This window comes from Primulina huaijiensis, chromosome 11 (assembly GCF_012295235.1).
Source record: "Primulina huaijiensis isolate GDHJ02 chromosome 11, ASM1229523v2, whole genome shotgun sequence".
Lineage (NCBI taxonomy): Eukaryota > Viridiplantae > Streptophyta > Magnoliopsida > Lamiales > Gesneriaceae > Primulina > Primulina huaijiensis.
In genome coordinates, this window is record NC_133316.1 from 24719909 (window position 1) to 24746656 (window position 26748).

General features: G+C 34.2%; 8 protein-coding genes across 9 annotated transcripts; 4 read left to right on the plus strand and 4 right to left on the minus strand.

Moving 5' to 3' along the window:
• Positions 1–4408: 4408 nt before the first annotated feature.
• LOC140988528 (protein S40-1-like) lies at positions 4409–4798 on the plus strand. The gene has a single exon (XM_073457525.1). It carries the CDS (start codon positions 4409–4411, stop codon positions 4796–4798), a length of 390 nt encoding a protein of 129 aa, XP_073313626.1.
• Positions 4799–8258: 3460 nt separating this feature from the next.
• LOC140987136 (bidirectional sugar transporter SWEET2a-like) lies at positions 8259–10548 on the plus strand. Its single transcript, XM_073455542.1, has 6 exons — positions 8259–8538; positions 9237–9273; positions 9344–9560; positions 9631–9789; positions 9883–10002; positions 10207–10548. The coding sequence occupies exons 1-6, from the start codon at positions 8472–8474 to the stop codon at positions 10339–10341; spliced, it is 735 nt and encodes a 244-aa protein (XP_073311643.1). The 5' UTR covers positions 8259–8471; the 3' UTR covers positions 10342–10548.
• A 312-nt stretch (positions 10549–10860) lies between these two features.
• LOC140987210 (eukaryotic translation initiation factor 4E-2-like) lies at positions 10861–13501 on the minus strand. 2 transcript variants are annotated; one of them, XM_073455634.1, is made up of 5 exons: positions 13150–13501; positions 12224–12389; positions 11955–12080; positions 11223–11313; positions 10861–11144 (listed from the first exon to the last, which is right to left on the minus strand). In XM_073455634.1, the coding sequence occupies exons 1-5, from the start codon at positions 13431–13433 to the stop codon at positions 11125–11127; spliced, it is 687 nt and encodes a 228-aa protein (XP_073311735.1). In that variant the 5' UTR covers positions 13434–13501; the 3' UTR covers positions 10861–11124. The 2 variants fall into 2 exon arrangements, with proteins under 2 accessions (XP_073311735.1, XP_073311733.1); XM_073455632.1 differs by having other exon boundaries at positions 11248–11313; positions 13150–13500.
• An 820-nt stretch (positions 13502–14321) lies between these two features.
• Positions 14322–17963, minus strand: LOC140988739 (SH3 domain-containing protein 3-like). Its single transcript, XM_073457794.1, has 10 exons — positions 17724–17963; positions 17486–17608; positions 16946–17015; positions 16690–16835; positions 15947–16048; positions 15633–15830; positions 15489–15551; positions 15324–15413; positions 15159–15233; positions 14322–14603 (listed from the first exon to the last, which is right to left on the minus strand). Exons 1-10 carry the CDS (start codon positions 17781–17783, stop codon positions 14484–14486), a joined length of 1047 nt encoding a protein of 348 aa, XP_073313895.1. The 5' UTR covers positions 17784–17963; the 3' UTR covers positions 14322–14483.
• Positions 17964–18549: 586 nt separating this feature from the next.
• Positions 18550–19416, minus strand: LOC140988529 (uncharacterized). Its single transcript, XM_073457526.1, has one exon. It carries the CDS (start codon positions 19414–19416, stop codon positions 18550–18552), a length of 867 nt encoding a protein of 288 aa, XP_073313627.1.
• Positions 19417–19560: 144 nt separating this feature from the next.
• On the plus strand, positions 19561–22262 carry LOC140988125 (uncharacterized). Its single transcript, XM_073457074.1, has 3 exons — positions 19561–19795; positions 20274–21034; positions 21495–22262. Exons 1-3 carry the CDS (start codon positions 19696–19698, stop codon positions 21582–21584), a joined length of 951 nt encoding a protein of 316 aa, XP_073313175.1. The 5' UTR covers positions 19561–19695; the 3' UTR covers positions 21585–22262.
• Positions 22263–22313: 51 nt separating this feature from the next.
• On the plus strand, positions 22314–24005 carry LOC140988127 (cold-regulated 413 inner membrane protein 2, chloroplastic-like). Its single transcript, XM_073457076.1, has 6 exons — positions 22314–22572; positions 22696–22797; positions 22957–23052; positions 23178–23242; positions 23561–23633; positions 23705–24005. Exons 1-6 carry the CDS (start codon positions 22412–22414, stop codon positions 23880–23882), a joined length of 675 nt encoding a protein of 224 aa, XP_073313177.1. The 5' UTR covers positions 22314–22411; the 3' UTR covers positions 23883–24005.
• On the minus strand, positions 23985–26512 carry LOC140988126 (uncharacterized). Its single transcript, XM_073457075.1, has 4 exons — positions 26254–26512; positions 25046–25513; positions 24719–24815; positions 23985–24640 (listed from the first exon to the last, which is right to left on the minus strand). Exons 1-4 carry the CDS (start codon positions 26297–26299, stop codon positions 24451–24453), a joined length of 801 nt encoding a protein of 266 aa, XP_073313176.1. The 5' UTR covers positions 26300–26512; the 3' UTR covers positions 23985–24450.
• Between the last annotated feature and the right edge of the window lie 236 nt (positions 26513–26748).

The window sequence follows — 26748 nt, forward strand, 5'->3', positions numbered from 1 at the left end:
ATATTACACAATATTTTTTCATTACACACATAACTAACAAAAAATTATATGAGTAAAATAATTTTCACTGAAATCTAAATATATATATATTTTACAATATTTTTTCATTACATAACTTACAAAAAAAATGATACTTTTGCACTTAATGAAAAATAATATTTTAGATATAAAATGTAATATTTTTGAGTCGAGTCAGATATCCGTGTAGGTTGTTCCGTGAAACTTGTGTTAATTTTAACCTGGACCCTGAAGGATGGAATCATAGTATCATCCACATAAGGAATCATTATGCTTATCATGGGACCATCAAGGAGGAGAAGGAAATATCATTCATCAATTTCATATAACGCATTGAAATTCAGCATATATAATACTGGCCGACCTTTAACTCATTAATTTGGGTGTATGAATGGAAATCACGTCAACATTTATTACTAAACCCCATTAAAAATAGATTAAGAGATTTTAAGACCAAACCAGCATAATTTTGGCTGACCCTCCAATATTATTTTTATTTTGTGATTATTAATCTTTCATTTATGTATTGTCCAAGCACAAAGTTTGATTTATAATATCATATATATTTGAGTATAATTCAAATCACGTAAGTTTTAATTTACTATATTATCCCTCATTCTTTTATCAAAATATTTTTTCTTATTGATGAAAGAATCGTCAAAAATTATTTATTTTAACAAATATACTAGAAAGGATGAACAAAAAAAATATTATCACTTAGAATTTAATTAAGAAATTAGTGAAGATATTGTAGATGAGGCATGCAGAGGCTACTGTTTAGTGTCGTAATTAGAAGAAAATGACGCTTGTAAGACTTTATTGGTTGTCATTTTCCTAAAAAAAACAAAAATTCACGTCAAGTCATGTCTATCCAATAGCTACCAAATCCTTCTACTCCTAAATTACAATACAAAATAATATTTCTTGTTTAGTGTAGAAACGTTTAATTATGTCATTTTATATTTTTTCATTAAAAAAATATAATTTTTCTGTATCTCATGGTATTAATTATTGAAACTATTTAATTAGTATTTACTGACGTCGTATATATAACATTAATTTTTGTACCGAACGATGCTATAAGATCAAAATGTTAATGTTATGAACATATTTAGAAAAGAAAATTATTTATATATACATTTCTGGCGTTTACTCAAAAGTCAAAATGTGTGTGTATATATTAAAATATATTTTAGGAATTCTGAATTTAATTGCAATTTAAATCAATAAAATAATTAATTATTCGTGCGTAAAATGTATCTTATAACAATTAAAAACAATATTCAATCAATAGTTTTCAAAAGTAATCCTTTGATATTTTTTTAAAAAATACTGATTACAAGAAAACAATTACCGCGGCAGAATCGTTGCATGAAGCCCGGATGAGAAGATTACGGCGCAACATCAGCCGCCGGCCGATCCCTTCAAATCTACGTCTGGTATCTAATCATTGGCCAGATACGATTAGTTTAACTGAAACTTCGTTCCAGCTATTTTTTCAATTTCTTTTCATTCAAAATATTTAAAGATCACAAATATTTTTCCCTAAAAAATTTCCGTAAAAAAATTTAAATTTGTTTTTTTTCTAATTCATTTAAAGTGTCCCTTACCCAAGAATCAAGATCATCCTATATCCATTTTTTCCTACACAGTTTAAGTTATTATCTTACCAAAATGTCAAAGAAATCCTTTGTATTAGAACTTTTTTATTACATTAATTATATTGTGTAGCGCCGCACGTTTCACGCACACGAGACACGTACTCCCTAAGGATGTTGACACAGTGTTCTTCAGACCTATATATACTTACTTATTATCCTAAGATAATATAATAAAACAAGTATGATTGCGTAAAAGAAATTTATACAAACTCATATCGAGCTGATCAAAAGGGAAATAAATTTTAATAAATACAAAAATATATCATGCTATAAATATATATTTAACATTCTTTATTATTTTTTATGGGGTGGTTTTTTTTAATTAACAAATTTCTACTGACAATACACGTGTCAGCAAAAAGTGATGTTTTTTCGCGTATTTGTAATCGTGGATAAATAGACTATCATAAAAAAACAAGAATATGAATTCTATCCATAATCCACCACCTCCTAATTAAATAGACACTAAATCGTAGAAAATTCCGCATAGTCCACGCGATTTATTTTAATAAATTTTAATTGTAGCTAAAAACAAAATTCAATTTCAATTATGTATGAGGTCCCCACATACCAATAATTAAGAAACTATATGGTTTTTTCTTTTTCAACTCATTAGATCCCATATATAGAGGCACTTAATTGTAACTTTAGAATATTCACTTTTCAATTCATTAATGTACAAAATAAATAAAACTAAATCGCAATTTATTTCATTGATAGTTATTAATTTACCAATTTTAGGTTACATAATATTAATTTGGTCGATAATACACTAATTAAGAATTTAAAATTTTGCGGTGATTATGATAATAACTTGAAATGAATCGTACTCTACAATCGACCAAACTTAAATGTTTTCAAATTTTATCTGAAGAAATTTTAATTATCGATAAGAATAAATGGAAAATTGAGACTTGTACGCAAACACAAACAATAATTAGTAAATACAAAATTTTTATAGGCACGTAAATGTATTAATCATAGATTGTGTTTTGAGTGTAAAATACGAAGGGAATATGAAGACAAATTAAATTATAATTTGCTCACGATGCCATGAGAATCAAAAGTCAACAGGTTTGAGAAAATGCGTACATATAATTATAAACACCGTACGTGGTTAATTTAGATAAATACTAGGAAACATATTGTGCTGCGAGAAAATATTCAAATTAAAGTTCTTGAGAAATATCAATTTTTTAATTGTTCTTCGAACTCGAGATCTCATCTTAAAATATTAAATTTGCGTCCTCTCTAAAATACTTACATCATTACCATAACAACCATTTAAAAACATCAAAAGCAAACATATTCCAAGTCCACAAACAAATAATTTGTTGGGTGCAAGAATTGTCCCTGATGGATAAGGCAATCGAAATGTGATTTTTGAGCTACTGTACGGTTTAAAAAATTTGAGTTATATCATTAACAGTAGCTATAATTTTTGGTAAAACGACGAACGTTCGATCTTACAAAGTTTTATACACTTTGAAATATGAGATATTAATTTTTAAAAAATAACTAGATATATGTTTATTGAAATTTTATATAAAACATGTTTCAAAAAGAGTTAATTTCCCTTAACCGGCCTTGAATTATACATCACGCTCATCTAACCTCTTTATAATCTAATTGCATCAATATGCTCCTTATATCATTCATCATATCAATTTTACGTATCCAACTATTAATGTAACACACCTATTAACCTCTGTAATATTATTTGTTGCATTAACTTATCAACTTATATTATTGTAGATCAAGCGTATATTATTTTACTAAATATCATATTTAATGATATGTATCAAACTATAATAGTTGAGCTAGGCATCATGTCTATATTGCTCCACAAATAGAAAAGAACTTAATTAGTCAAAATATATAAAATAATGAAGTTCAGTTGTATATGACAAACATACAATTAACTGAATATAATATGGGTTGATTTTATATAATAACTTAATTATTTAGTTATTCTCTCATTTGTTATTATGTATACGTGTGAAGTTTGATATTATTAAAATACAAATAAATTCTGCTGAGTTAACGTTCAAGTCTATAGACTACCATCTTTTAAATTTCAAATACCTAATGTTCAAACCAATTTATTAGATCAAATTCAACAAGAAATTTAATTAAGTTACTTGCATGTATTTAATTTATATTAATTTTTTTTATATTTTTATCATTAAAGTATTGTTCAAATTTTTTTAAAATTGTAAAATTAATAATATAAGGGGTAACTTGATCCAGTGAAATGTAAAAAAAAAGAAAGAAAAAAGAAAAAAATGTTGGCCTAGTGATCAGTAAGTGGTAAAACTGTAGATGATTACTGATCAAAAGTAACCCTAAAAGCGAGGTGAATTTTCTAAGCCAGTCGTACACAAAAGTCTCCCCAAAAAAATGTCTTAATGGAAGCCGTGAATGACAAGCAACAGTGTTGTGTTTGGGTTCATGACCGATTATCTAGAAAATAAAATAGAAATAAATAATGTTAATATTATTATTGTAATAAAATTACTTTTTTAAAAAAAGTCATTTTCGAGAGAAGAGGATAGCGGGGGCCGCACTCGACGCCACACACACACATATATAGCAATCAAATGAAGCTGGGAGTGTAATCACTACGATTTCACATTCATTCATTCCCCAAAACTTTCCCATTTCTTATAAATAAACTCCCATTTCCCCTTTTCTCCATTCATTCAACCCTTGTGTGTGAAGTTCTTCTGATGGCAGAAGAGTTTGAGGAATCTGAAGTTATATTTCAAGAAAATATTGTCGATAAAGAAGGAGTTGATATCGCTGAAGAATGTATTCCAGCTGCATATCTAGAATCGGTCAACAAAGGGAAGAGGAAAAAGATGAAGCTGATGAGTGAAAAGAATTTCTCGGTCCCGGTTAACATTCCAGGGAATGCTTGGTTTGGTTACGCGGTGGACTCGGATTTGGACGGTGATGACGGCGAAATGGTGCCGCCGCATATCATCATAGGGCGGCGCGTGGCAGGGAAGATGATGGCGTTTTCCGTCTGTACGGGTTACGGGAGGACTCTCAAGGGAAGGGATTTGAGTGAGGTTCGGAACTCGATTCTGAGGAAGACTGGATTTCTTGAAACGTGAAATTCTCGATATTTGATTTGGGGAATACATATATATATATATATATATATCATTTAATATTAATTTTCTTTTATTTTTCTCAATATAAGATTTCATCATAATTGTAAAGATTAATGTTCCCCGAAAGCGCTAAACTGATGATCGAGCTAGCAATAATTCTAAATGCTCCGACGTTTGTGTTTCTGAATTCTTTTTCGCACGCTTTGTTTAACGTTTTACATTTAACTGCTAAAAAAAAAATACAATTAGATGTTTTTCTGTGCAATCTTTTTTAAATAATTCTATTATCTTAATCAATATCATATCGTCATTATAAAATGACATCTTAGATCAATTTATATTTGAATATTTATGGCTAAGTTGAAGTTAATCAAAACCTAATGATCAGTTCCTTGAAAATATTTATTGTTTGAGGGTGACCCTATAAAAGATATAACAAATTAAGATTTGTGGTGTTTGTTCGGTAACGATTTTCGTGTACAACATGTCACGTTGTAGCTTAAAAAGAAGAATATCCATTCCCGCAATACAAACTTCTTATGAACTGTTTGGTCTGTAGACATAGCCCAAGTCCCACAAGCCACGTGCTACAGCTGGATTGTTTTACAGGGAAATTGGACTTCACTCCCCAGCCGCCGTTTTTTTTTGTGTTCAGTCCCTGGGTACTTTTTTAGTACCACATTTCCACATGAAGTGTACCACATTTCTACATGAAGTGTACCACAATTTGTATGACATAGTACTACAATTTTGTGGGTAGGGAGTGAGCCCAAATAAATGTTTTGATTGGGGATTTTTCACCAACTTCCCCTTGTTTTATCAACATTTTTTTTAAAAAAAAATTATATATATATATATATATATATATGTAAAAATATATATTTTATATACATAAATAAGTCATATATACCTTCAAGATGAAATATGGTGCTAAGGTTTTCTAAAAAGAATTTATCGATGTATTACTCACACTAATGTATATATATAATTAAAACAAGAGTAGGTCTATTGTGAGACGGTCTCACGAATCTTTATCTGTGAGACGAGTCAATCCTACTAATATTCACAATAAAAAGTAATACTCTTAGCATAAAAAGTGATACTTTTTCATGGTTAACCCAAATAAGAAATCTCTTTCACAAAATACGACCCGTGAGACCGTCTCACACAAGTTTTTATCTTAAAACAAATATGATCTCTAATTTTCATTATAATTATTTTCCTCTCAACTGTAATTTTTTGTTTTCACATTTTAGTATATTCCTTAGTTTTAACTCAATTGTTCACTCGTTTCCGAATATTACTTTATAATTATATTAGATTCTTACACAAAATATGATATTTTATTACTTTAAAATAATTTGGAATCGACAATAAAAAAATTATTCCGAAATTGGAATCAAACGTGCATATGTTAATTTTCTCCAAAACTCCAAAAACAAAGTCAAGTGAGTCCTAGACTACTAAATCATTAATATTTTGTTTGTACTTAGTAAAGAAAACAAATAGATATGGAGTAAGTAAAATGTAATAAGCGTGTATTTCTTACGAAATCGTGTTTCCTACAACTACGAAATATCCCTATTTATCTTCTAACTACAAGTAAATAATAACTATTGAACAACACAAACATCGTTATTATGTATATGAATAATGATCATGATCATTATAAAATCAAGAAAAACAGAAAAATGTTCGCTAAATGATTTACTAAATTATCCTGTAGTTATAATTATTTACTAAATCATTAATATTAATTCAAAACGGCCCCTAAATAAAAGAAAAAGATAATCAATCGTGTACGCTATATTATCTTGTAGTTACAATTATTATCTTTAATTAATTAATAGTATAATATATATCAAACTTTTAAACATTTAAAATCGATAATATTAAACAAAATCATTTTCCGATTAAGAAATAAAAAAAAAAAATCTGCTTCCTTCGTGTCCCACAAGTATAAACTTACACATTGGTGGTTTTAAAATGTTCGCAAAATGAATCCAAAACTCACCTGAAAGCGATGCGAAACAATAACAAAATTGCCATATTGTCTGCGCTATTGAATCTAATTGGACGATATTACAGGAATGAAATGCGATTTACTTTTTGTTAGGAACACGATTAAGACACTTTTATCACTATAACTGCACAGGCATTAAGAAACCACATGCACGATTAAAACATTTTGTCGAATTGAGCGTTCGTTAATTACTTCCTATCATTATTAATGGATTTGGACGAAAATTAAAAAGTACCATTATTTTCCCACTATCTCACTATTATACCAACCATCTCATTATCCTAAAAAGGAAGCAAATATTATAAATAAAATCAATTTTACAAAAAAAAAAAAGTAATTATAAAAAATATTTATATTCTATGAACATGCAACGCGTGTGCTTGATGCACTGATTTGCATAACAGTTCAATAAGTAGAATACAAAAGTTTCATGTGTTAATATTATTTTTTTAAAAATGGTCTTTTGTTCAGTAATTGAATGCATAGGAATATTAATACAAAAGAACCCTAAACCATTTCAAGCATAAACATTAAATATTATATTAGTTAAGAAAACATATTTTAAAAAAAAAACACCCATTCGCTATGCAATTACCTCCGGGGTCCCAGGGAGAGGTGTAGGAGTTCCAAGGGAGCGTTCAATTCTTAAATACCCTATTATGGGGCTTTAGATAGACCCATAATCACCTTTAAATAGGCCACACAGGAAACAGAAGTTTGGGCTTATCGTGGCCCATTAATGCACCCCCACTCCCACCCCTGTCCGCTTGTGAGTTGTGAGCTAATTAACTTATATGGCAATTTTTCAAAAGGACCAATTATATTTCATTATCTTGTGCTTTTTTAAAAGTAGTTTTTTTTTTTCATGAATTAAGAGTTATTTTGTTTAAAATATATATGTATTTTTTGGTAAATATATATATTTTTTATTATTATTTATATAAAAATTTAAGATTTTAGAATTTAAAATATATTATTTAATATATTATATTATTATTTTTACATAATATAATAGTGTTCCGCTCCAACCAGTTGAACCATTATTTTAAAGAAAACTGATTCGATCATCGATCTGGTTATGAAAATATACTCATCTCTATTAATTTTAAATAAGACTTTAAAATTTAAAGTATATTTAATCCATATTACTCCATTGAATTTAAACTAATCATTCGATCTTAAAAGAACACATATATAATATTAATTAATTCAAGAAAGTTAAATTATTTGATTTTGACAGATATATTTGTTCAAATTACAATTTATATGTCAAAGCTAATTTATTTTTACAGTTATCTCTCTCACAAATAATTATTATGATGATAGCTACATTAATCTAGACGGTCTAATACTATATTATAAAGAGGTTAAAACAAAATTACTTTGCACAATTGTTATTCGTCACTTGTTGCCACTAACCAGACAGCGAGGGAGTCACGCTAAAAAAAAAAAAAAAAATTTGTGTCAGAATAGTTGAATAAAAATTCAGCAAAAACTTTCCAACTTGTATCCATTAAAATACGGCTGTGATTGAATCCAAAATGAAAAGACTCGTGCCAAAAGCTAATGACAAACGTGAAAAACACAGCTCCTATAAATTAGTAGAATTCTTACATCCGTGTTCCTTTGAGCTTCTTGGTAGATTTGCTCATGTCTGAAGACGGAGTTGGAGTGTGCTCCATTTATACAGTTTGCAGTGAAGCAGCTGGAGTAGCAGGTTACTATGTTCCATCCCAATTCTCCAAAGTGTTTGGGTGTTTTTTGTTTGTGGGCTTTCTTGTTTGCGATACGTTTCTGCTTCTGGCTTCAGTTTTGATTGGCATTTGAGTTTCACTTGAAGGGTTGATTCTTGTGTTAATCTCTCAGTTCTTAGGGGGAATTTTGTTGATTTTTCTTGTTTTTTAATGTTGGACTCTGGGAAACTCTATCCAAGATCTGTTTTGACTGTTGACTACTTGTATAGTATCTTGTTTACTATTCCATTTGATCTGAATATTTGTATGAACTAAGATGGGTTTTTTTCTTCCAGCGTGTGTATGTTTAAATGTGTGTGAAAAAATTGCAGAAATGGCGGAAATTGGATTGGGGATTTTACCTTTTGTTATTCGAGTCAACCTTGTTGCAAAGCTAAGTTATTTGATTAGAAACTGATCTGTTTTAAAATTCTTGTCTCATGGGTCGAAAGGGGAAAGGTTTGATAATTAATACACTCGACAAAAAAATTATAGTTAATGAAGAAATTTCAAAGATTTATTTGCCATTCACAACAATTTGACTTCTTGAAGCTTTGCAAAAGCTTTTGATGCCATGAGAAAACATATATTGAGCTGTAGTGCAATGAAAATAGCGATTACTTAAAGAACATTGATTGGTCATTCACTCATTTAATAACAAAAAAATTGCTTTTCTTTGCAGGGAACCTCCTAGCTTTTGTGCTGTTTGTGTCACCTATGTAAGTGCATCATACTTTTTGCGAGCTAATCTATTTCCTGATTAATGAACGTGTTTTTCTCCTTTTCCAGTCCAACATTTAGAAGAATTATCATAAACCAATCAACAGAACAGTTTTCTGGGCTGCCTTACATATATGCCCTCTTAAACTGTTTAATATGCCTTTGGTACGGAGTGCCCATCGTCTCTTCCGGGATAATATTGATTGCCACTGTCAACTCGGTCGGAGCTGTTTTTCAGTTGGTTTACATTGCCATCTTCATTCGATATGCAGACAAATGCAGAAAGGTATCTTAATGTCTAAACATACGATATTAGGAATTCTCTGTTGCAACCTAAGTGGAACTGTGATCTGCAGATAAAGATGCTGGGATTATTGCTGGCTGTCTTTTCTGTCTTTGGGATCATAGTTTTTCTGAGCATTCGAGTTTTTCAACCGCCTAACCGACAACTTTTTGTTGGATATCTCTCCGTTTTTTCGCTCATTTCCATGTTTGCCTCTCCACTATTCGTGATCGTGAGTTCACCAGGCACCCAAATCTATCAAGTACTTGATTGTTTTGTGTGTTTTTTCCATCTGGTAACTTATTAATTTAAAATATTACTGCAGAATCTGGTTATTAGGACGAAGAGTGTGGAATACATGCCTTTTTTTCTTTCACTTGCGACTTTCTTGATGAGTGCTGCTTTCTTTGCCTATGGATCGCTGAAGCACGACGCATTTGTTTCTGTAAGTTGTGTACTGTATACATCTTTTCTCACCACCTCGTTTGTTTTAATGAAATCCTCGGCTACTTTGTCATGTGCAAGGTAATAAATTCGACAGTCCCAAGATTTTAGTTCAGGATACCACTTAACATCATCAAAACTACATCTAACTTCTGTCAACTCTCAATTTCATTTTCTTTTTTCTTTGGTTGGTTTACAAAATCAGGTTCCAAACGGGATAGGATTGCTTCTTGGGATTGTACAGTTAGTTCTATACTCCCATTACAGTAAATTTTCAGAGGAAGCGTCAAGACGGCCATTGCTGGAGTCGCATGCTCAAGTCGTGTGCAGAAACTTTTGAAATGTACTTGTGAGCTGAGCTTCTCGTGAGCTGAAGTTTTTTGTTGGTCATTTCTTTTCTCCTACAGATTGCGTTGTACAGTTCGTACAATTCAATTTTTGCCGAAAAGGGAAAAGGTTGTCTGTATTCTGCTGTTCTGAATACTCCAAATTCATAAGGGATGCCTCTATTTTCGGTTGGTTTTAGTCCCCAAAAATTTAAACTTAACCCGTCCCTAAATTGTAAAAAATATTACATAATTAATACTTGCTGTGGAGTTTATAATTAAACATATTGAAAAGGATTGATTATTTAAATTTCAGACAAAAGTATTATTTTAAAAATATTTATATTTATAAACAAAACATATTATAAAAATGGGTTTCAAAATTTGAAAGCATGTACGATGAGAATCTTAATATCAAGATATCAAATATAAAAGATTGGGGTGACGTGACAAATTATAACTGAGGATGCGACTAATGATTCTACAACTATGTGGCTATTTTGGCGTAACGCTCATGTTATTTTATGCATCGGTTTGTTCAACTTCTAAAATATACATAAGAAAAACAGCTAAAATGTGTGCGACATTCGATAGCTAGTAAAAAATAAACGAAGGTAAACACTTGTTTTTGTTGAAATAACTAAATCTGCCAAAATTCCACAAAAAATATTTATATACACAGCCTAGTAAGGGGGAAAGGCATCCACTGCTCACATTTCAGACGTGATTATTTGTATTCCTTGCGCAGCGTCTGGTTCTGAAACATCTACACAGTGTAACGATTCTTGGCACCTCTGTCAAGCCTCTTTGCCTCTTCCTAAATTAGAAAAAATGGTTACATACAATTCTGTGAAGGAAAAAAATCCTAACATTAGTAATACCAGATCAATTTTACCCAGCTGAGTAACTGGGAATCTTACATGGAATATGAAACCTATGGCATCCTTATAACCCAAAAACTCTTTCCATTGTCTTCCGATGCTTAGCTGAAAATTCCAGATGGCACTGAGTGAATATGGATGCCCAAACAAGGAAAAACTTCACGACACAAACTCATGAAGAACGTCACAAACTGGGTGTGTATGTTTGCTCATGAGGTTTTATAGATATCATCTCAAACTTGCAGCTCACATCCCTCAATAGAGCCAAAAAGATAAGAAAACTCTAGTCGTGACTTTATTGTAACTTATGACCCATCTAATCAGGAACTCGTGTGATTCTGCAGCGGAAACAAAAAACCCTTTACTGGTTGAATCCCTTCAAATACAGCACACTGTCTTACACCCTCGTAAGAATGCATCTTAGGAACTTTGATATAACATTACTGATAAAGACTCCTTATGAGCAAACATGTACAACTATGTTTTCCACCAAAATTGATAGGCAAAAATATTTCGAACTTAGAAAAAGTTGATAGCCACCAAGTAAAATTCACAAAATGAAATTATGCTAGGTATTGTTAACAAATTTTTGGAGGGGTGATCCTGCACCAACCACCAACTATTTATTTTTTAACAAATTTAAAGCATACTGGGCATGAACTAGTGCTTGAAACTACAGTCATTATATGCTGAGACAAGTAGAGGAAAAGAAATCCAATCGGAAGAAATGATATGCTCAACCAAACCTGGGCAGCTTCATTTGCAGCATTCTTTGTCCACAGAGCTATTTTCTCCTGCTTCGTTCGGACATTGACAACTGCTCCACATATTTCATCTCCATAATCAAATTGTTCTCCAATCATTGCTAGCAACTAGATAATTATCCATGCGGGAAAAATTAAGGCAGATACAAAATATAGAGGAACATGTTTAGAAATTCCCCTAAAAAATATGAACATAAAAAAATAGAAACTGCATACAATTTTAAAAAGCAAAAACAAAAACAGAAACATACCGTGTAAAGCCAAGAAGTGTCAGATTTACCCCTATAAAAACACGCGGTCCACTTTCCCCCGTTGGAACAAAGAGGATCTTCCCATTTTGGCTCAATTTTATTTTTGAAACAATGAAAGTCCGCTCCCACAGCCAGCTTGCTAGGATGGTGTATATTGTTGTAAACGCTGCAAGCCAAGTTAAGTAAATGTCTTAGTGATGAATTTCCTCGATGTAATGAGGGCAGAAAGATTCAAAAACCAGGAACAAAAATCAGCAGCAGCCTTCAGCAAGAAAACCACAAGTCCACAACAATAAAATGTGAGCGGAAATAAATATAATTTGGTCACACAGTAGAAAACAAAGCCATTTTCGTAGCGAGCTTCAAAGCTATCCGGCAATCAACTCATTTCCCACCTTTTCTCTGACATTTGACACAGTTTCAACCTCATCCTTCAACAATCAGCTGCTTTCCCTGATCTCTACGCCTCATGTGAAGGGAAAGATCAAACCTTAAGATATTTCAAATTTGAAAAAACGAGTCAGCAGCAAAGTTGGGCTTTTTTCTCCGACTTGAATTCTTGATGCAAACATTTGATTTGAAGAGCCAGTTTTCGTTCCAAGGGCCACAAAACACCAATAACTCGAAAATTGGCGGTTGGATACCCACAGAAACACAGAAATCTATAAGCTTTCAGTGTCGTAGCTCACTTGATGTGACGCGTCACGCGAAGTCAGTGAGCTCTAACTAGATATAAACCATACAGAAATATAAAAAAAAACATAAATCTAGGAAGCCAGAACCCGCACAAATGGTTAAACTTAGAAAATGCGAATCCACAATGAATATATCAATAAAAGTATCAAACCTAAACTGAATCAGCCACCGTTCACACGCAACGACAGAGGTAGAATCAGTTCGATTCAAGTAGATAAAGAAAAAAGAACCTCCAGAAGTCTTCGACGGAGGAAAATATGTAGAGAGGGCGAATGGAGCTTCCCCAAGTGGCTTGCTTTTGTTTGGCGGACGGGTTATCAAACCAAAATGTCCACGCATGTTCTAAAGAATGCCTCGGAGGAGGAGGCGCCAAGGCCTTCGCCACCTCCGCATCGTCTAAATCTCCGGAGAAGATCGCCCCTTCCTCCGCCTCAGACCCCTCTCCTGCGTTGTTGATTGATGATGAATTCTCCACCCCCTCTTTTGTAACCATTTTCTCCATTTCTTCGACCATTTTACTTGCCTCTTAGCGAAACGGCAATTTACGCGTGCTCCAAATTTCGTAACCAGCTAAACAAATCCATTCATACTATTCCTAAAATAAATAACATGTAGAAAAGGACATCTCTTATGAGACGGTCTCACGAATTTTTTATCTATGAGACGAGTAACTTTACCGATATTCACAATAAAAAGTAATACTCTTAACATAAAAAGTAATACTTTACATGGATGACCCAAATAAGAGATCCGTCTCACAAAATATGACCCGTGAGACCGTCTTACACAAATTTTTGCCGTATAAAAACTAATTTTCCTTATTTTTTCCCCAAAATAACCTTTCCCACACTATATTATTTTTCAAAAAAAGTTATTCTTCTAGTATGATTATACTTTATGTAAAAAAAAATTATGTATATAAAAACCATCTTGTTATTAAATTTATTTACATAAAGCAATTTTCTGACCAGAAAAAATATTACTAATATAAAAATATTATTTATTGTTATAAATATTAACAGATTGATTATTTCATTAGACAAATGTATGTCAGTGTCAAGCGATACAACTAATTTCGGAGATATTTTTTTTAAACCTCGGTTAACTTTTTTTTTTTAAGAAAATGACCTTCTCAAGTATATGTCAAAGATACTTGACATCATTTTCTTTAAAATATAGTTGATCGAGATTATTTAACCAATTTTCTCGCTAATTCTCGAGAAAACAAGCCCTTAAAATAATTAGTCTGCAAATCCAATGGTCAAGAAAAACTCAACCCTGTTATTACGAAAATAATAATTAACTAATCAGCACAATAATTAGCAAAAAAGCGAACTCCTCCTCCAAATTTTGATACTGTGCAGCACTATATGCCGTATTAGAAACGCTCAGCCAAGAAATATAAGAGAAGAATCTACTTCAGATACAACCAAATAATCCTTCCCGCAATTCAAAACCACGTTACGTTACACCCCAGAGATAACAAACATGCAGAGACTATTACAGAGGGATATTCAGTACAAAAGCAAATTTTAACCGATGGTGACGAGTAAGAAGCCATTCATTAATAAACTTCAGATGCGGTATAATCTGTGGGAATCCTCTGGCGTTTCTCCACATATGAAGTTGGGAACCATCCGGCTCGGCCCTGACATTCTCCTTCTGACCATCCAGAAGGTGTCACCTGAGAATATCAGGTAAACAAAATATAATAGGACAAATATAACAGAAAGTAACTTTATCAGTAATAAACCGCAGCTTAAATTCCGTATAATTGACAAGAACATTAAATGGACAGAACAGAGAATTAAGTTTCAAGCTGAAGTTTCATTAGAAATTATTAAAAGTAACATAAGTATTTGTCACTGAAGTGAAAGCTTTGTTTCAAAAATGCATATGATGGCAATTGGTGTACAATTTCATCAGCAGCTATGTTTATATTGATGGAACTAATGATCAAAATGATTTTGTGGAACATGATAAGTGTGAAGCAAGCAAGATATTTAACGTAATAAGCTTTCAAGGGAGATTGGACAAAAGCTCAACAAACATCGCTTTGAAGTGTTTCAGAAAAGTGGGAAAATCATGCATTCAAAAACTCTGTAGATTTCATGGTGAATGAACTACATGTAACCAAAGAAACACCAATTAACTCATGTTTCCTCATATCTAGAATATGTATGTCCACTGGCACCCATAGACAAATAAACACCAGACTATTAAAACAGAAGGTAAAAACCTTTCTAACAACAACATAATCCCCAATTTCCAAGCTCAGTTCCTTCTCTGATGCAGCATCAAAAGCATGTATTGCCTGCAAAACAAGAGCAAGGACCTGCCAATAAGATAAACTGTAGTGTGCTATAAGATCCCCATTCCATCCATAAATCAAATTGTTGCATGCCTCAGCCAAAAAATACTTAGTTTTCTCCGAAGTGTGAGTGAGAGGAGCGACAGGTGGAGCAGCCTCCTTTCTTTGTTTCTCTGAGACCATCTATAAAAACAGACATAATCACATTAGCAGTACCATAATACATCATCTACATAATATAATGAGGAAAATACACACCTCATTTTCAATATTACCAAGTATTGTGGCAATTCTTTCGTGATAAGTCCTTTCACCTTCAACCTACAAAGGAATCACTGACTTAAATGTACAATCCTGGTCAAGAAAGCTGATTCATTACTGCAAGGAGATTCGAGATAATACCATTGCAACAAATCTCTGAAATGTAAGCCTCTGCTGCTGTGATTCTACAGCAGCCAATGCTGTTGCTGCTTCTTTACCAAGTATAGCCATATTTGCTTTATGTTCCTGCATTTTCGATTCTGCATAATGCAGCTTGGCAACATTTTCAGGTATAGGAGATTCCCTCACGCGTGCTTGTCTTCTAGAAACTTCAGCAGCCTGCATTCAGTTACTTTTGTAAAATGAAATATGAATCATAATCGCCATATGATTGATGGTTTTCAAAGGAATCAATCTGATGTTTGATAAAAAAAATGCGAAAATCTTCTGATTACCTGCACTTCTGCTTCTTGTCTCATTCTACTGTATCGTTGAGCAAGGTGACGAGCATCTTCCAGAGGAGAACCGGTTATCATAGCTCTTAATGGTTCTAAGACCTAAGAAAAGAGATACTACATATGATTCTCAGTGCAAACCTTGATAGAGCTTTAACTCAATTGGTGCTTATTTAAAATCCAGCATGATTGAAGGGGTAAAGATAATTTATGAGCCCCAAAAACGTGTTTTATCACTGATTCAACCAATTCAAAACCTTAGATGGTAATACAATCTTCCAGTTCTGAGCAAACATAATAATAAAAACAACAATATCATCTCAGTGCACAACGAGTAACTCGCATTGCGGTATCATGCCAAATTGCTCAAATTTGAATTCAATCTCTTTCAAGTTGTCTGATAAATATCCTAGTACTTTTGTTGCATTCTACAACTCTAGCCTCTATTGCCGATTGACGAAATTTTTAACACTAATAGAAATAGAAACATAGATATGTAACTCACCACGACCATGATCCCAACCCTCTACAGCTCCCTTACCATCATCGTTTCTTGAAACATCAAATTGAAATGGAAACAAAAATTTGAAAGTACTCCCCAAATGGATACAATGAATGGTCAAAACATCAGAAAAAATAACAAAACAAATTGCCATCAGGTAACTTACAAAGTACTTGCACTCAACCACCAAGATTAGTAAATTATCACCATGTCATAGTGAAGCCTCATCTCTCAAACTAACCTGTGTAAACAACAATTTAGTAAAGTCTTCTTGCTCCTTTTCCACGTGTTTACGAGCTTCCCCATAAATGGATGCAGCCTTGGCTAGAATCTCGTCATTAGAATTCTCAATCCCATACCTGGAACAATCTTCGGACAACTTGGTTCCTGACTACCATTAGTGAAACAGCATTAATCCAGGCATAGGCCAAGGTTGTCATGAATAAGTCATATACTGACCCTTTACTTCATGATTAGCAGGTTTCGTACAAACTCACCAGCTTCTATATGCTTATACCCTATGACCGTGAATGCTTCAGCTGCTTTGACAATATCTTTCTGAAAATCCTGGAAAAAAAAGAAGCAATTCATTGTTCACTTTAGGAAATAACAGGAAAGTTCAATAACAAATAAATTTAGGTGTGCTATTGTAAAACTTCGAAAATATTCCAGATTAAATCCACTGCCGACCAGTGGCACACCACATCCCTACTCCAGAAATATCAAATCAGTATGAGAATTAACGTATCTCCATTAATTGGGCACGTCGTAATTTGAAGAAAACTTAAAAATGATTAAGTAATTTTGCTTGGAACTTACGATTAAACTTAGTTTCTCACATCTCATTTACATTAAAAATTGAAACCTATATCAAAGGCTACATAAAGAATCACATTATCACGCTCGATATCCCAAGATTTTTAGTTGTAAGATTTCCCAGCATATAATAGAAATTAATTCAAGCGTGGAGGAGGGAATCATATACTAGCAAAACAAAAAAAAAATCATTAACACAAAAAAAGAATAAAGTCAATTACCCTTCCACCTCGAGTAGACCTGTAAAGCTTCTCCAGCTGATGATGCATTTGCAACTCAAGCTCATCAATAACCATAACTTCGGAGCTCTCATAGCCGGTCCCACCAAATTGCTTTATCACAGCCTACAATCCCAGCAGAAAATAAAAACATAAACTTTGCAGTTCTTGACTGATCATCATAACTTTCATAAACTAAAATCTAACCACATAATTGCAAATAATAACAAAGAGCAAACACCTGTTGTTGTTTTGCGACTTGATCTCTGAGTTTGCTTGCTTGCTTCCTCAAAGCATCCATCCCCACTCTCTTTTCGTTTAAATTTCTCGAATTCTTGAAGCAACAAACCTAATTTTGATCCAGATCAAGGCGTCTTATCTTATCATTTGTCAGATCTCACTTGGACGCCGAAGCGTTCTCTCTTGAATTCGTCGAAGTTACTCTGTAGCAATTTTAATAAAATAATAACCAATATTTGGATTTTATTGGTGTCTAATAAATTAGATAACATGTGTGTTTATTATTTTTTTTTATATAGAAAAAATGTAATTCAATGCGTTATTCTCTCACTTTTTCGAATGGATTTTATGTAATCAGCCCTTATCATTATGAATTATTATTAATTTTTTTATTTTAAAATCTTCATCGATTATGTAAAGGTTAAGCATCAGAAATTCCTTCAAAAAAAGAAGCATAGGAAATGATATTGAAATTATTATTAAAAAAATGATATTGAAATTGAATAACCATTCCCGCAGGATGTCTGTAGCAATGGATCCTGAATAGCTGAGGTTCTCTTCCGACGTTATGACTGCTTGCACGACAAAGAGAGAATCTGAGGGAACATGATGAATATCAAGTTATGCACTTGAACCTGTTTTAAACCCCCGAGAATAGCGAGAAGCTCGGCGCATGTGACCGACTGAGACATGTCAATCTTCCGTCCAAAAACTACTAATGGTTGTCCCTGGTGATTCCTCACTACTCCCCCAATTGAACAGCTATTAGATTCCTCTATGTAGGCCGCGTCAACATCTAATCGGAGCTTGTATTCTGGTGGCGGCATTCACACGGCAGGGGACGAGCACTGTACATCAACAGGCCATATTGATATAGCATCTTGAGCCAGTTGGAAATCATTGAGTTGGGTTTCACTCCAATCTGTGTTAGTAATTTCCAACCTCCCCTGATTCTTGTGAATCAACCGCAATCTTTCACTCCACGTCGCAAAAGGACGCATAGCAAAAACTTCAAACTCTTTCTTACTAAGCTTATCCTTCATCCACAAGAGAATATCGAACACTTCCAGATGACGTACCTGTTTCAAGAGCGGCCGGAAGCGAGATTCTTTCCAACAAGATTTAATGGCGTCACAAACGAATAATGCATGGCCCGTTGAATCCCAACTCGCCTTACACAGCGGACACACGTCGGCTACTGGAACATGATGGTTCTGCAGGTTACTTTCCGTGGGAATGATATTATGTATCACTCTCCAACAGAATATCTTGACTTTCGGTGGGAGCGAGAGAGCCCAGAGGAATTTCCACCAACTTTTCATTTTAATGCTCGAACTAGACATCGGCGAATCATAGAAACCTGAAGCTGCCTTATACCCTTCTCGGACAGTATATTTGCCTTTAGCATCAAATAACCAGAATCGGAAATCCTCATGTGGCGTCACTGGTAGGGGAATAGCCAATATATCATGCACCAGATGAGGGGAAAAGAGCTGTTGTACGAGAGAGACCTTCCACCTCCCTTCGTCAATAAGGTCACTGACCTTTCTGTTGTCTAGAGTCGGAGGTTGAGAGATTATGCCTTTTGATTTCGGAATCCATCTGTTCCCAAAGAGGTTAATCTGTGCTCCGTTGCCCACATGCCAGCTTTTGTTATCTCTGCCAACTCTCAATTTGTTTGGGAGTTGGGCCATTTTTCTTTATGGTTGATTCATCTTGTAACTAAGGACATATTCGCTTTCCAATTAATTACAAGTGTTAACCATAAAAAAAATAACAAAGCATGGATCAGGCCCCCACCACCACCGCCGACACTATTAGATTGTATCATTCAACGTCATTTTGGGATGGCAGAAAACAAAAACAGCGAAGCTACTGATCAAGTGCGAGACAGAGCGAGAAAAATCAAAATTTTCGACAATTAACGATCTCTTGCCCCATAGCAATATACTCAACTACAATCAAACATCATCATGCCTTCGGGTCCGAAGAAGAGAAAAGCTGCCAGGAAAAAGAAGGAAAAGGAGCATGACGATCACTCTGACCCCTCTTCTCCTGCTGCTCACTCTCACGGTACAAATACTTCCTCTTTTTTTTTTTTGGGTCGTGAAACTCTTTCTTTGAATCGAAAGGACTGTCTTTTCCATAAATGCCCGCGTGGATTCCATTATTCTTTCACCTCTTGGTCCTTTACAGTTGGTGTTTCCATTAATATTACTTCGTGTTTGTCTTTTTTGCGCCATAAATTGTGTTTCTTCTATTGGTTAAGTTTAGCATCATTTTCTCTATCAGTATTATTCTTTTTTATTATGTTTTGTGCACATATTTTTACGTGTGTGTTCTAAAAATTGGTTCAAGGGCATGTTATTAGTTTATGTTATGCTTCCTTGGTTTTTTTCCTTGAAAAATATGGTTTTCCGTGATTATTATAGAGTGCCATGTATTTTGTTTATGTAAAATAGATTCAAAAAGTTTGTAGATTCTGTTCAGAGATTTGTAATTTTGTGGTTTAGAATGTTAAGTGGTGAATTCTGATTTGCATAAATGGTAGAGGTTGATGAGGGGAAGCACCAAGATGATCGAGAAAGTGACGTCGGGGAGCTTAGTTCTCCTGCACTAAGTCACCGTAGCCACCGAAACCTTTTATCGGATGGGGAAGAAGAAGAAATTGAGATAGAAGATAGCTGTTCAACTGTTCCTTCAGTGGAAGCGCTGAAAATTGATGACAGTGAGGGGGCAAACATAGTGATGGAGGATGAGAATGCTGGTGAAGTCAAAAGGGAATTCGAGATTGGTGAATCGGATAAAAAAGATGAAAGGATTGAGTACGATGAGCCGTTGAATAAGTCCGAAGATGGTGGTTCATCCGATAGCTCAGGTGGAAGCAGCATCAGCAATTCAGATGACGAGTCTAATGGTATAAAAAATACAAGAAATGTTGATGTTTATCCAGTTCACGATTCTGTGAAGGCAGCTGCGGCGCCTGAAGGATCATCCAAGACTTTGCATAGCGATACAATTGGAGAGGCGGGCGATTCAAGTTATCCGATTGAGAAATCAGCGGATTGCTGTGCAGTTGAATCTGTGCTTAATGAAAACGAGGAAGGAAAGATTAGCTCTTTTGAACAGAAAGTTCACTCTGTGGCTTTGACAGATGCGGCATCGGAGATGAAGGACGAGGAAGCAACGATTCGACCTATCGAGAAAACCGCGACAGTTTCAGATCCAAAGGCATTTGAAACACAAGAAAGTGGTCATACAATGACTCAATCATATAATCCAGCTGGAGCTAAAGACTCGGCAGTGTCTGAGGTGCTGTGTCCTTGTGTGTTTTTTTTTTTGTTTGATTATTGATACCTGCCATTAGAAGTTCAATTGACTCAATTAAAATTTGAAGGCTCCTACCTGATCGAGTATTAATTTCAAGCTCGAGTTCATGCTCGGAAAGCTTAAAAATATTTGTAGCATGATAGATCTCAAACTCAACCGCGAGCTTGAAAAATAAAATTGACTTTTTTTATATTATATAATTTCATCAACCTAAATCAGTATATAGTTATTCGAGTAGCTCGTACAGAAACAAAATGAAACTCGAACTTTAGTCGAGCTCGGACAAATCAAGTTCGGATCGAATTTTAACTGAGTCGAGTTACTTACAACTAACTTATCCCTACATGTCATACACTATCATTATAGTTGATTTTTTTTTTTAAAAAAAAGCTGCAATAAGCCAATCATAGTCCCTTCTGTTTCTTTCAAAACCTTTTTACAGGCGTTGCTGGCTGCTGCTTCACATCCAGAAAATACATCGTGGAAGACTTGTTGTGGACTATTCGAAGTGTTTGCGAGGTCTGATATATAACATATTTGTTCATCATGAGATTGATAAATATTATTGATGTTTTTCTATTCTGTATGTGCGCAATATATGATAGGTGTCATTGGGGCTTTGAAGTTGAAATGGATGTCTTGTAATCATGATTATATCAGAATAATAATAGTAATTACACTTATTATTTTACAAGAACTAGACAGGCTGTTGAATGTATTTGGCAATCTTGAATGAGGATTGAAAATTAAATTTAAGAATTGTTGCGAAAAAAAAGAATGAATTTCTTTCAAGAACGCTTGTCTGCAAAAGAGTAACTTCGTTATGATCAAGGGTTGAAATGAGTGTGACTACGGGTCTTGGTTGATTCCATTACTGAAACCCTTGCCTCTGGGTGAGTAGTTAAATTTTATAAGTGTAAAATGAGGGGAAGAAAAATTATTCTCGAAAACTATCTCTTTCGCAATCATACTCTATCCAATTTTAGATATGCATGACTGCCATTTCCCAGTAGATAGTCGGAAAACAAGTTGTGGTGATTACACGTGAAGGGGAGGGCCCAATCAAATGATCGATCCATATCTCATTGACACGCTTCTTATTCTGGAACATATGCATCACCTCCATCTGTATTTCATTTTTTACAATATCTGCTTTAAATATTGAGGATATTTTTTGTACGTGAATCATTGCAGAATTCTTCTTTTTTTTTTTCAAAAAAAAAAAATTATAATATAAAAGACCACCATTTTCATTTTCTTTGTGCATGCTCCAATATATTCTGAACACTACTACGTTTTCTCAAATTCCGGCCAAAACCAAAACAAGCGAACCGGAGATTCTTACAAAGACGTGATAAAATGCTGACACTTTCACTGTGTACTCGCTCTCCCTCTCCGTTTAACAAGCTAAGAGTTTCTACCCAGAAAATATGCCCCTTGCATCAAACCAGAATTGTTTGTCGTAGCTCTCTTCAAGTGCAGGGGCACAGACTTAGCTCCCTCAGTTTCAATCCACTCCGGTAATTGTCTTAAAAATTAAGGGGTTACTAGAGAAACAAAGCTCGTTCTGTTGATTTTTCTGATGCCTTTCTTGACCTTTGATCTTATTTCAAGTTTATTTGTAACACATGTTTGTGATGCAGCGAGTTGGTGATGAACAAGAAAGGATATGGGTTTGGTGCTGTTTGTCATTCGGGGCTGTTAACACCTCCTAATCTGCAGTGGGTCTCCACTATTTCCACCGCGTATGTTTGCTACTTTGTTTATGTATTATTGATTCCCGTAAAATAATCCTTCTTGGATCTGATTTGAAATTCTTCGAGTGAGTGTGCAATAAATCGTTCCATTTTTGGGGTTATATTTCGAGATTTTGTTACAAGAGGTTATTAACTTTCTTTTTTCAGGGTTCTAATGTTAGCAAGGGGCACAAGCATTCATAGATCGTTTCTTGCTCCTTTATTTGCCCTACAAGCACCTGCAAGCATTGTCTCATGGATAAAGTAAGCATTTTTAATAATGTTTTGATAATAGAGACGATTAATTTAATTATGTGTATTAGTTCATAATGAATTTACTGCTTGATATGTTACTTTTCTTTGGTGGCTTACTCAAAAGTGGTTTGCAGAGGTGAATATGGCATTTGGACTGCTTTCTTGGCACTTCTTGTTCGCCTTTTCTTCTTCATACCTGGTAGGACTTTCCCTTTTCTTCGATATAGTTAACACGCACCAATTGGGATTTCACTGAATTTCTTGTTTAGGAAACATAGAAAACTGGACTGGTACAAATTCTAAGTTGAAGCTCTTGAGCGTAATAGATGTTTTCACGTTTTAAAATTATCTGATTTAACCCCCTACCCCAATTATGGTCTGTTATCAAATTATAAGACAGTTTGATGACGGTGGTGTTGAATGATCTGCTACCCTGCTTGCAGTTACTTGTGCAATATTTAAACCATATAATATAATAAATCTCGCATGAAGGAAATGGTTTCCCACTGATTTACAGGAGAACTGGAGTTGCCTTTCATAACATTACTCTTGGTGATCTTGGCCCCCAATCAAGTTACGAGTCGGCTGAGGTTGGTATACGAATTATAACTAATCGACCTGTGCTATTTATGCCATTTGAGCTGATTGAGTCTCGCTGCAGGGGAACACAGGAAGGTATCATTCTTTCATTGTTAATAGCGGCTTATCTGGCTTTCCAGCATTTCTATAGACCTGGCAGCTTGGCAAGATCCTTTGATCAAGGTTCAATCTTCGCCACATTAGCTATCATCTGTATTATTATTGTGTCATGCTTGCTTTTGATCCAATTTTTAAGTTAGAGAAGCTACACTTGTAAAGTTATTACTTAACAGCTCAAGATCAGACTTTTGTACACGTTTTAGGATCAAAGAATGTACTGTATTTTAGGTCCTGATTTTATAAAACTTTGTTTTAATGGGACACACGTGTTGCTTCATGTATCTGATCATCTTTTAGTGAATACTCTGAAAACTCACTGAAAATTTTGAAGCTGAAACTCAATGGAGGTGAGTTTGTGAATCAGAGTATTATGGAATCGGCGCATGATTAATGTAATATTATAATCATTTGATTACTAATTATTGCTGAATATTTTACACATCTGTTCACTATAATTGCTCTGAACCAGGCATTCTTGTCTAAACATGCTCATCGACTTAAAAAATTGGCTATTATTAATTAACTAGAATATTCTGATTTCTGATATTCCTCCCTCGCTCTCTACTCGATCTAATAACTTCCAATGATTGCTGTATGATTAAGACATCGAGATTTATATAATTCTATATCTCCGTCTCAAAATTTTGTGAAGCTCGGAAACAGCCAAGTTAACTGCTATCTTCCTTTGGGAGGTCATAACCACCTTGTCTAGAGATAACTGGCAACAGAAACTGTCCATATGAGAGAGGTCATGATGGCGGGTAGCGGTAGGCTGTGTGATACGGTCTCTGCTGAACTTGGAGGGCCTGTTGGTTCGGTACCATAATCATAGCCCGTTGGTTCTGAACCAAAGCCATTTCCCACTCCTGGTGTGTAAGGATTGATAGGCGTAGTTATGCTGCAATGGAAGTTCCCGAAATTTTCATCTCAGTCCGTAAAACTAACGTGTTTAAATTTTTTTACGTCATAACTTTACCTGGGCGGCATTGGAATTGCGGGAGTAGTTGTGGGTGTTGTTATGGGTGTTGTCGTGGGGGTGCTGGTGGATAATACGTAACGACAGTTCCCATGACCTGATCAATATGATGGAATTTTAGATATTTTACTCAACGGTTTCAGCAATTTGGATAGACAGACATCCATGAGGAATAGAAGAGCGGTCTCAAATTGAATATTTGACATTTCAATTGCACTTTCCTCCGAAATTTTTCACAAAATTTTAAAATATGCTAATAAGTCTTGTTATCAGATCGACTGGATCTTTAACCGTTGGCAAATAATTTGAGAGAGTCCAAAATCTTACTTGGGTCGGTGTAAGACAGCTGTGCGGCTCCTCCAAATTCACAGCTAGTGGAAATTGGATTCTTCTGGTAGTAGTCATTAAAAGCATAAGAAGCATGGTCACGCAGCGTATTGGGATCATAGCAAAGTGCACCAGGTTGAATTGCTGAACAGTCTGCTACTCCGTAGCCACATGCATAGTCCAAAGCTACCTGTAAAGCAGTTTGCGAGGCAGTGGGATTGGCGATGCACCATGACCCACTTGATGATGTAGGTGGTGTTGTAATTGGCCCTGAGATGGTTGGTGGAGCTGGGCTGGTTGGATTTTCGATAGGAGTTGTGCCTGGTGTTGTAGGATTGACAATGGGAACATACCCCGGAGCTGTATCTCTCTGGGTACTAGCTGGAAACGCCGTGTCGATATCTTGATAGTCAAGTTTTTTACTTTCTTTGATGGTTTTCGATGATGGTTTTCCTGATACATTTGTATCTGAATGTGGAAGATGTAATCTTTAGTTTGAAGAAAAATCAAAGTCATCTCATAGACCGATGTAATCTTTAGATCAAGCAGGGGATTTCGTGTGATATAGCCGATGGAATATTGTTCAACTCTTGAGTAAAAATACATAATAATGCGACTTTAAGCAACGGATGCATGTATTGATGAGTGAAGCACGTTATTATTTGCATACTGGTATAGAAAAAGAATGGGCCCAATCGTATAACAGAGCCCGTGCAGAGAGTGATTGGAGCGATAAGAGGAAAGTGTGCTCTGGCCCACTATGCCTGGAGCCAGTAAATCAGTTGAGATACATGCCAAATCATGACTCCCCATATTTTGAGGACATGTAAATTATAGGTGAGGTGAAATTCATTAAATAAATTTTTATATCATTTTTATTTAAATGATAGAGGTACTTGTGTACGTTCCCTTTACTTAAAATAATCAAAATAGTTCCTCCAAATATATGATGCTTAATATAATAATAAGATGTTAATGATAAATAAAATATGAACTTATATGCCATAATTTAATATCTCAAGTTTTAATTAAAATTTAAGAAAAGTTACATCATGCAAAATGCAAGGATCCATAGAAGGTAGAAATCTCTTGAAATAGTTGCTTTTCTTTTGATAAGGTTATCGGAGATTAGAATAACGATATGATTATAGAAAATAGGTATCGCGATATATTTGGAGCAGCTCGCACTCAAGAAAGAACAAACTTACCCGAGATGAGGAAAATGCAGACCAGACAGAGTATTCCGGTATCCATAACTGCCTTCTGGGAATGCTTGGATAAATTTGAAAACAAGGGGATAAGGAATGGTGTCCAATGAAGAAGCTATTTCCATTTGCTATATTCAGTTTATATATAAAGTAGTAAGAATCATAGCTTTCTTGCACTGAAGAGAAAATGAAAGAGAGTTCTGTGTTAGGGAATATAAGAAAACTTAAGGAAGGAGGCATTGGTTTGTTGGATACTACAAGCAAGAAGAGGTGCTCAAATAGGTATAAAAGGTACGGGAAAGTAAAAGACACAAGGTTGTCTTATTTTCTTCTTGGATCTTCAGCGAGTCGGTTTCAATCTCTTGTTCCACGTAAATAGACGTGTCACAAATTACTAAATTAAATTTAAAAATAATTTAATTCACATAGACACGAAAGATTTGAAACATAAATGTTTGATATGCTCTTTTTTTCTTTTCTGACCGTCTTCCCACT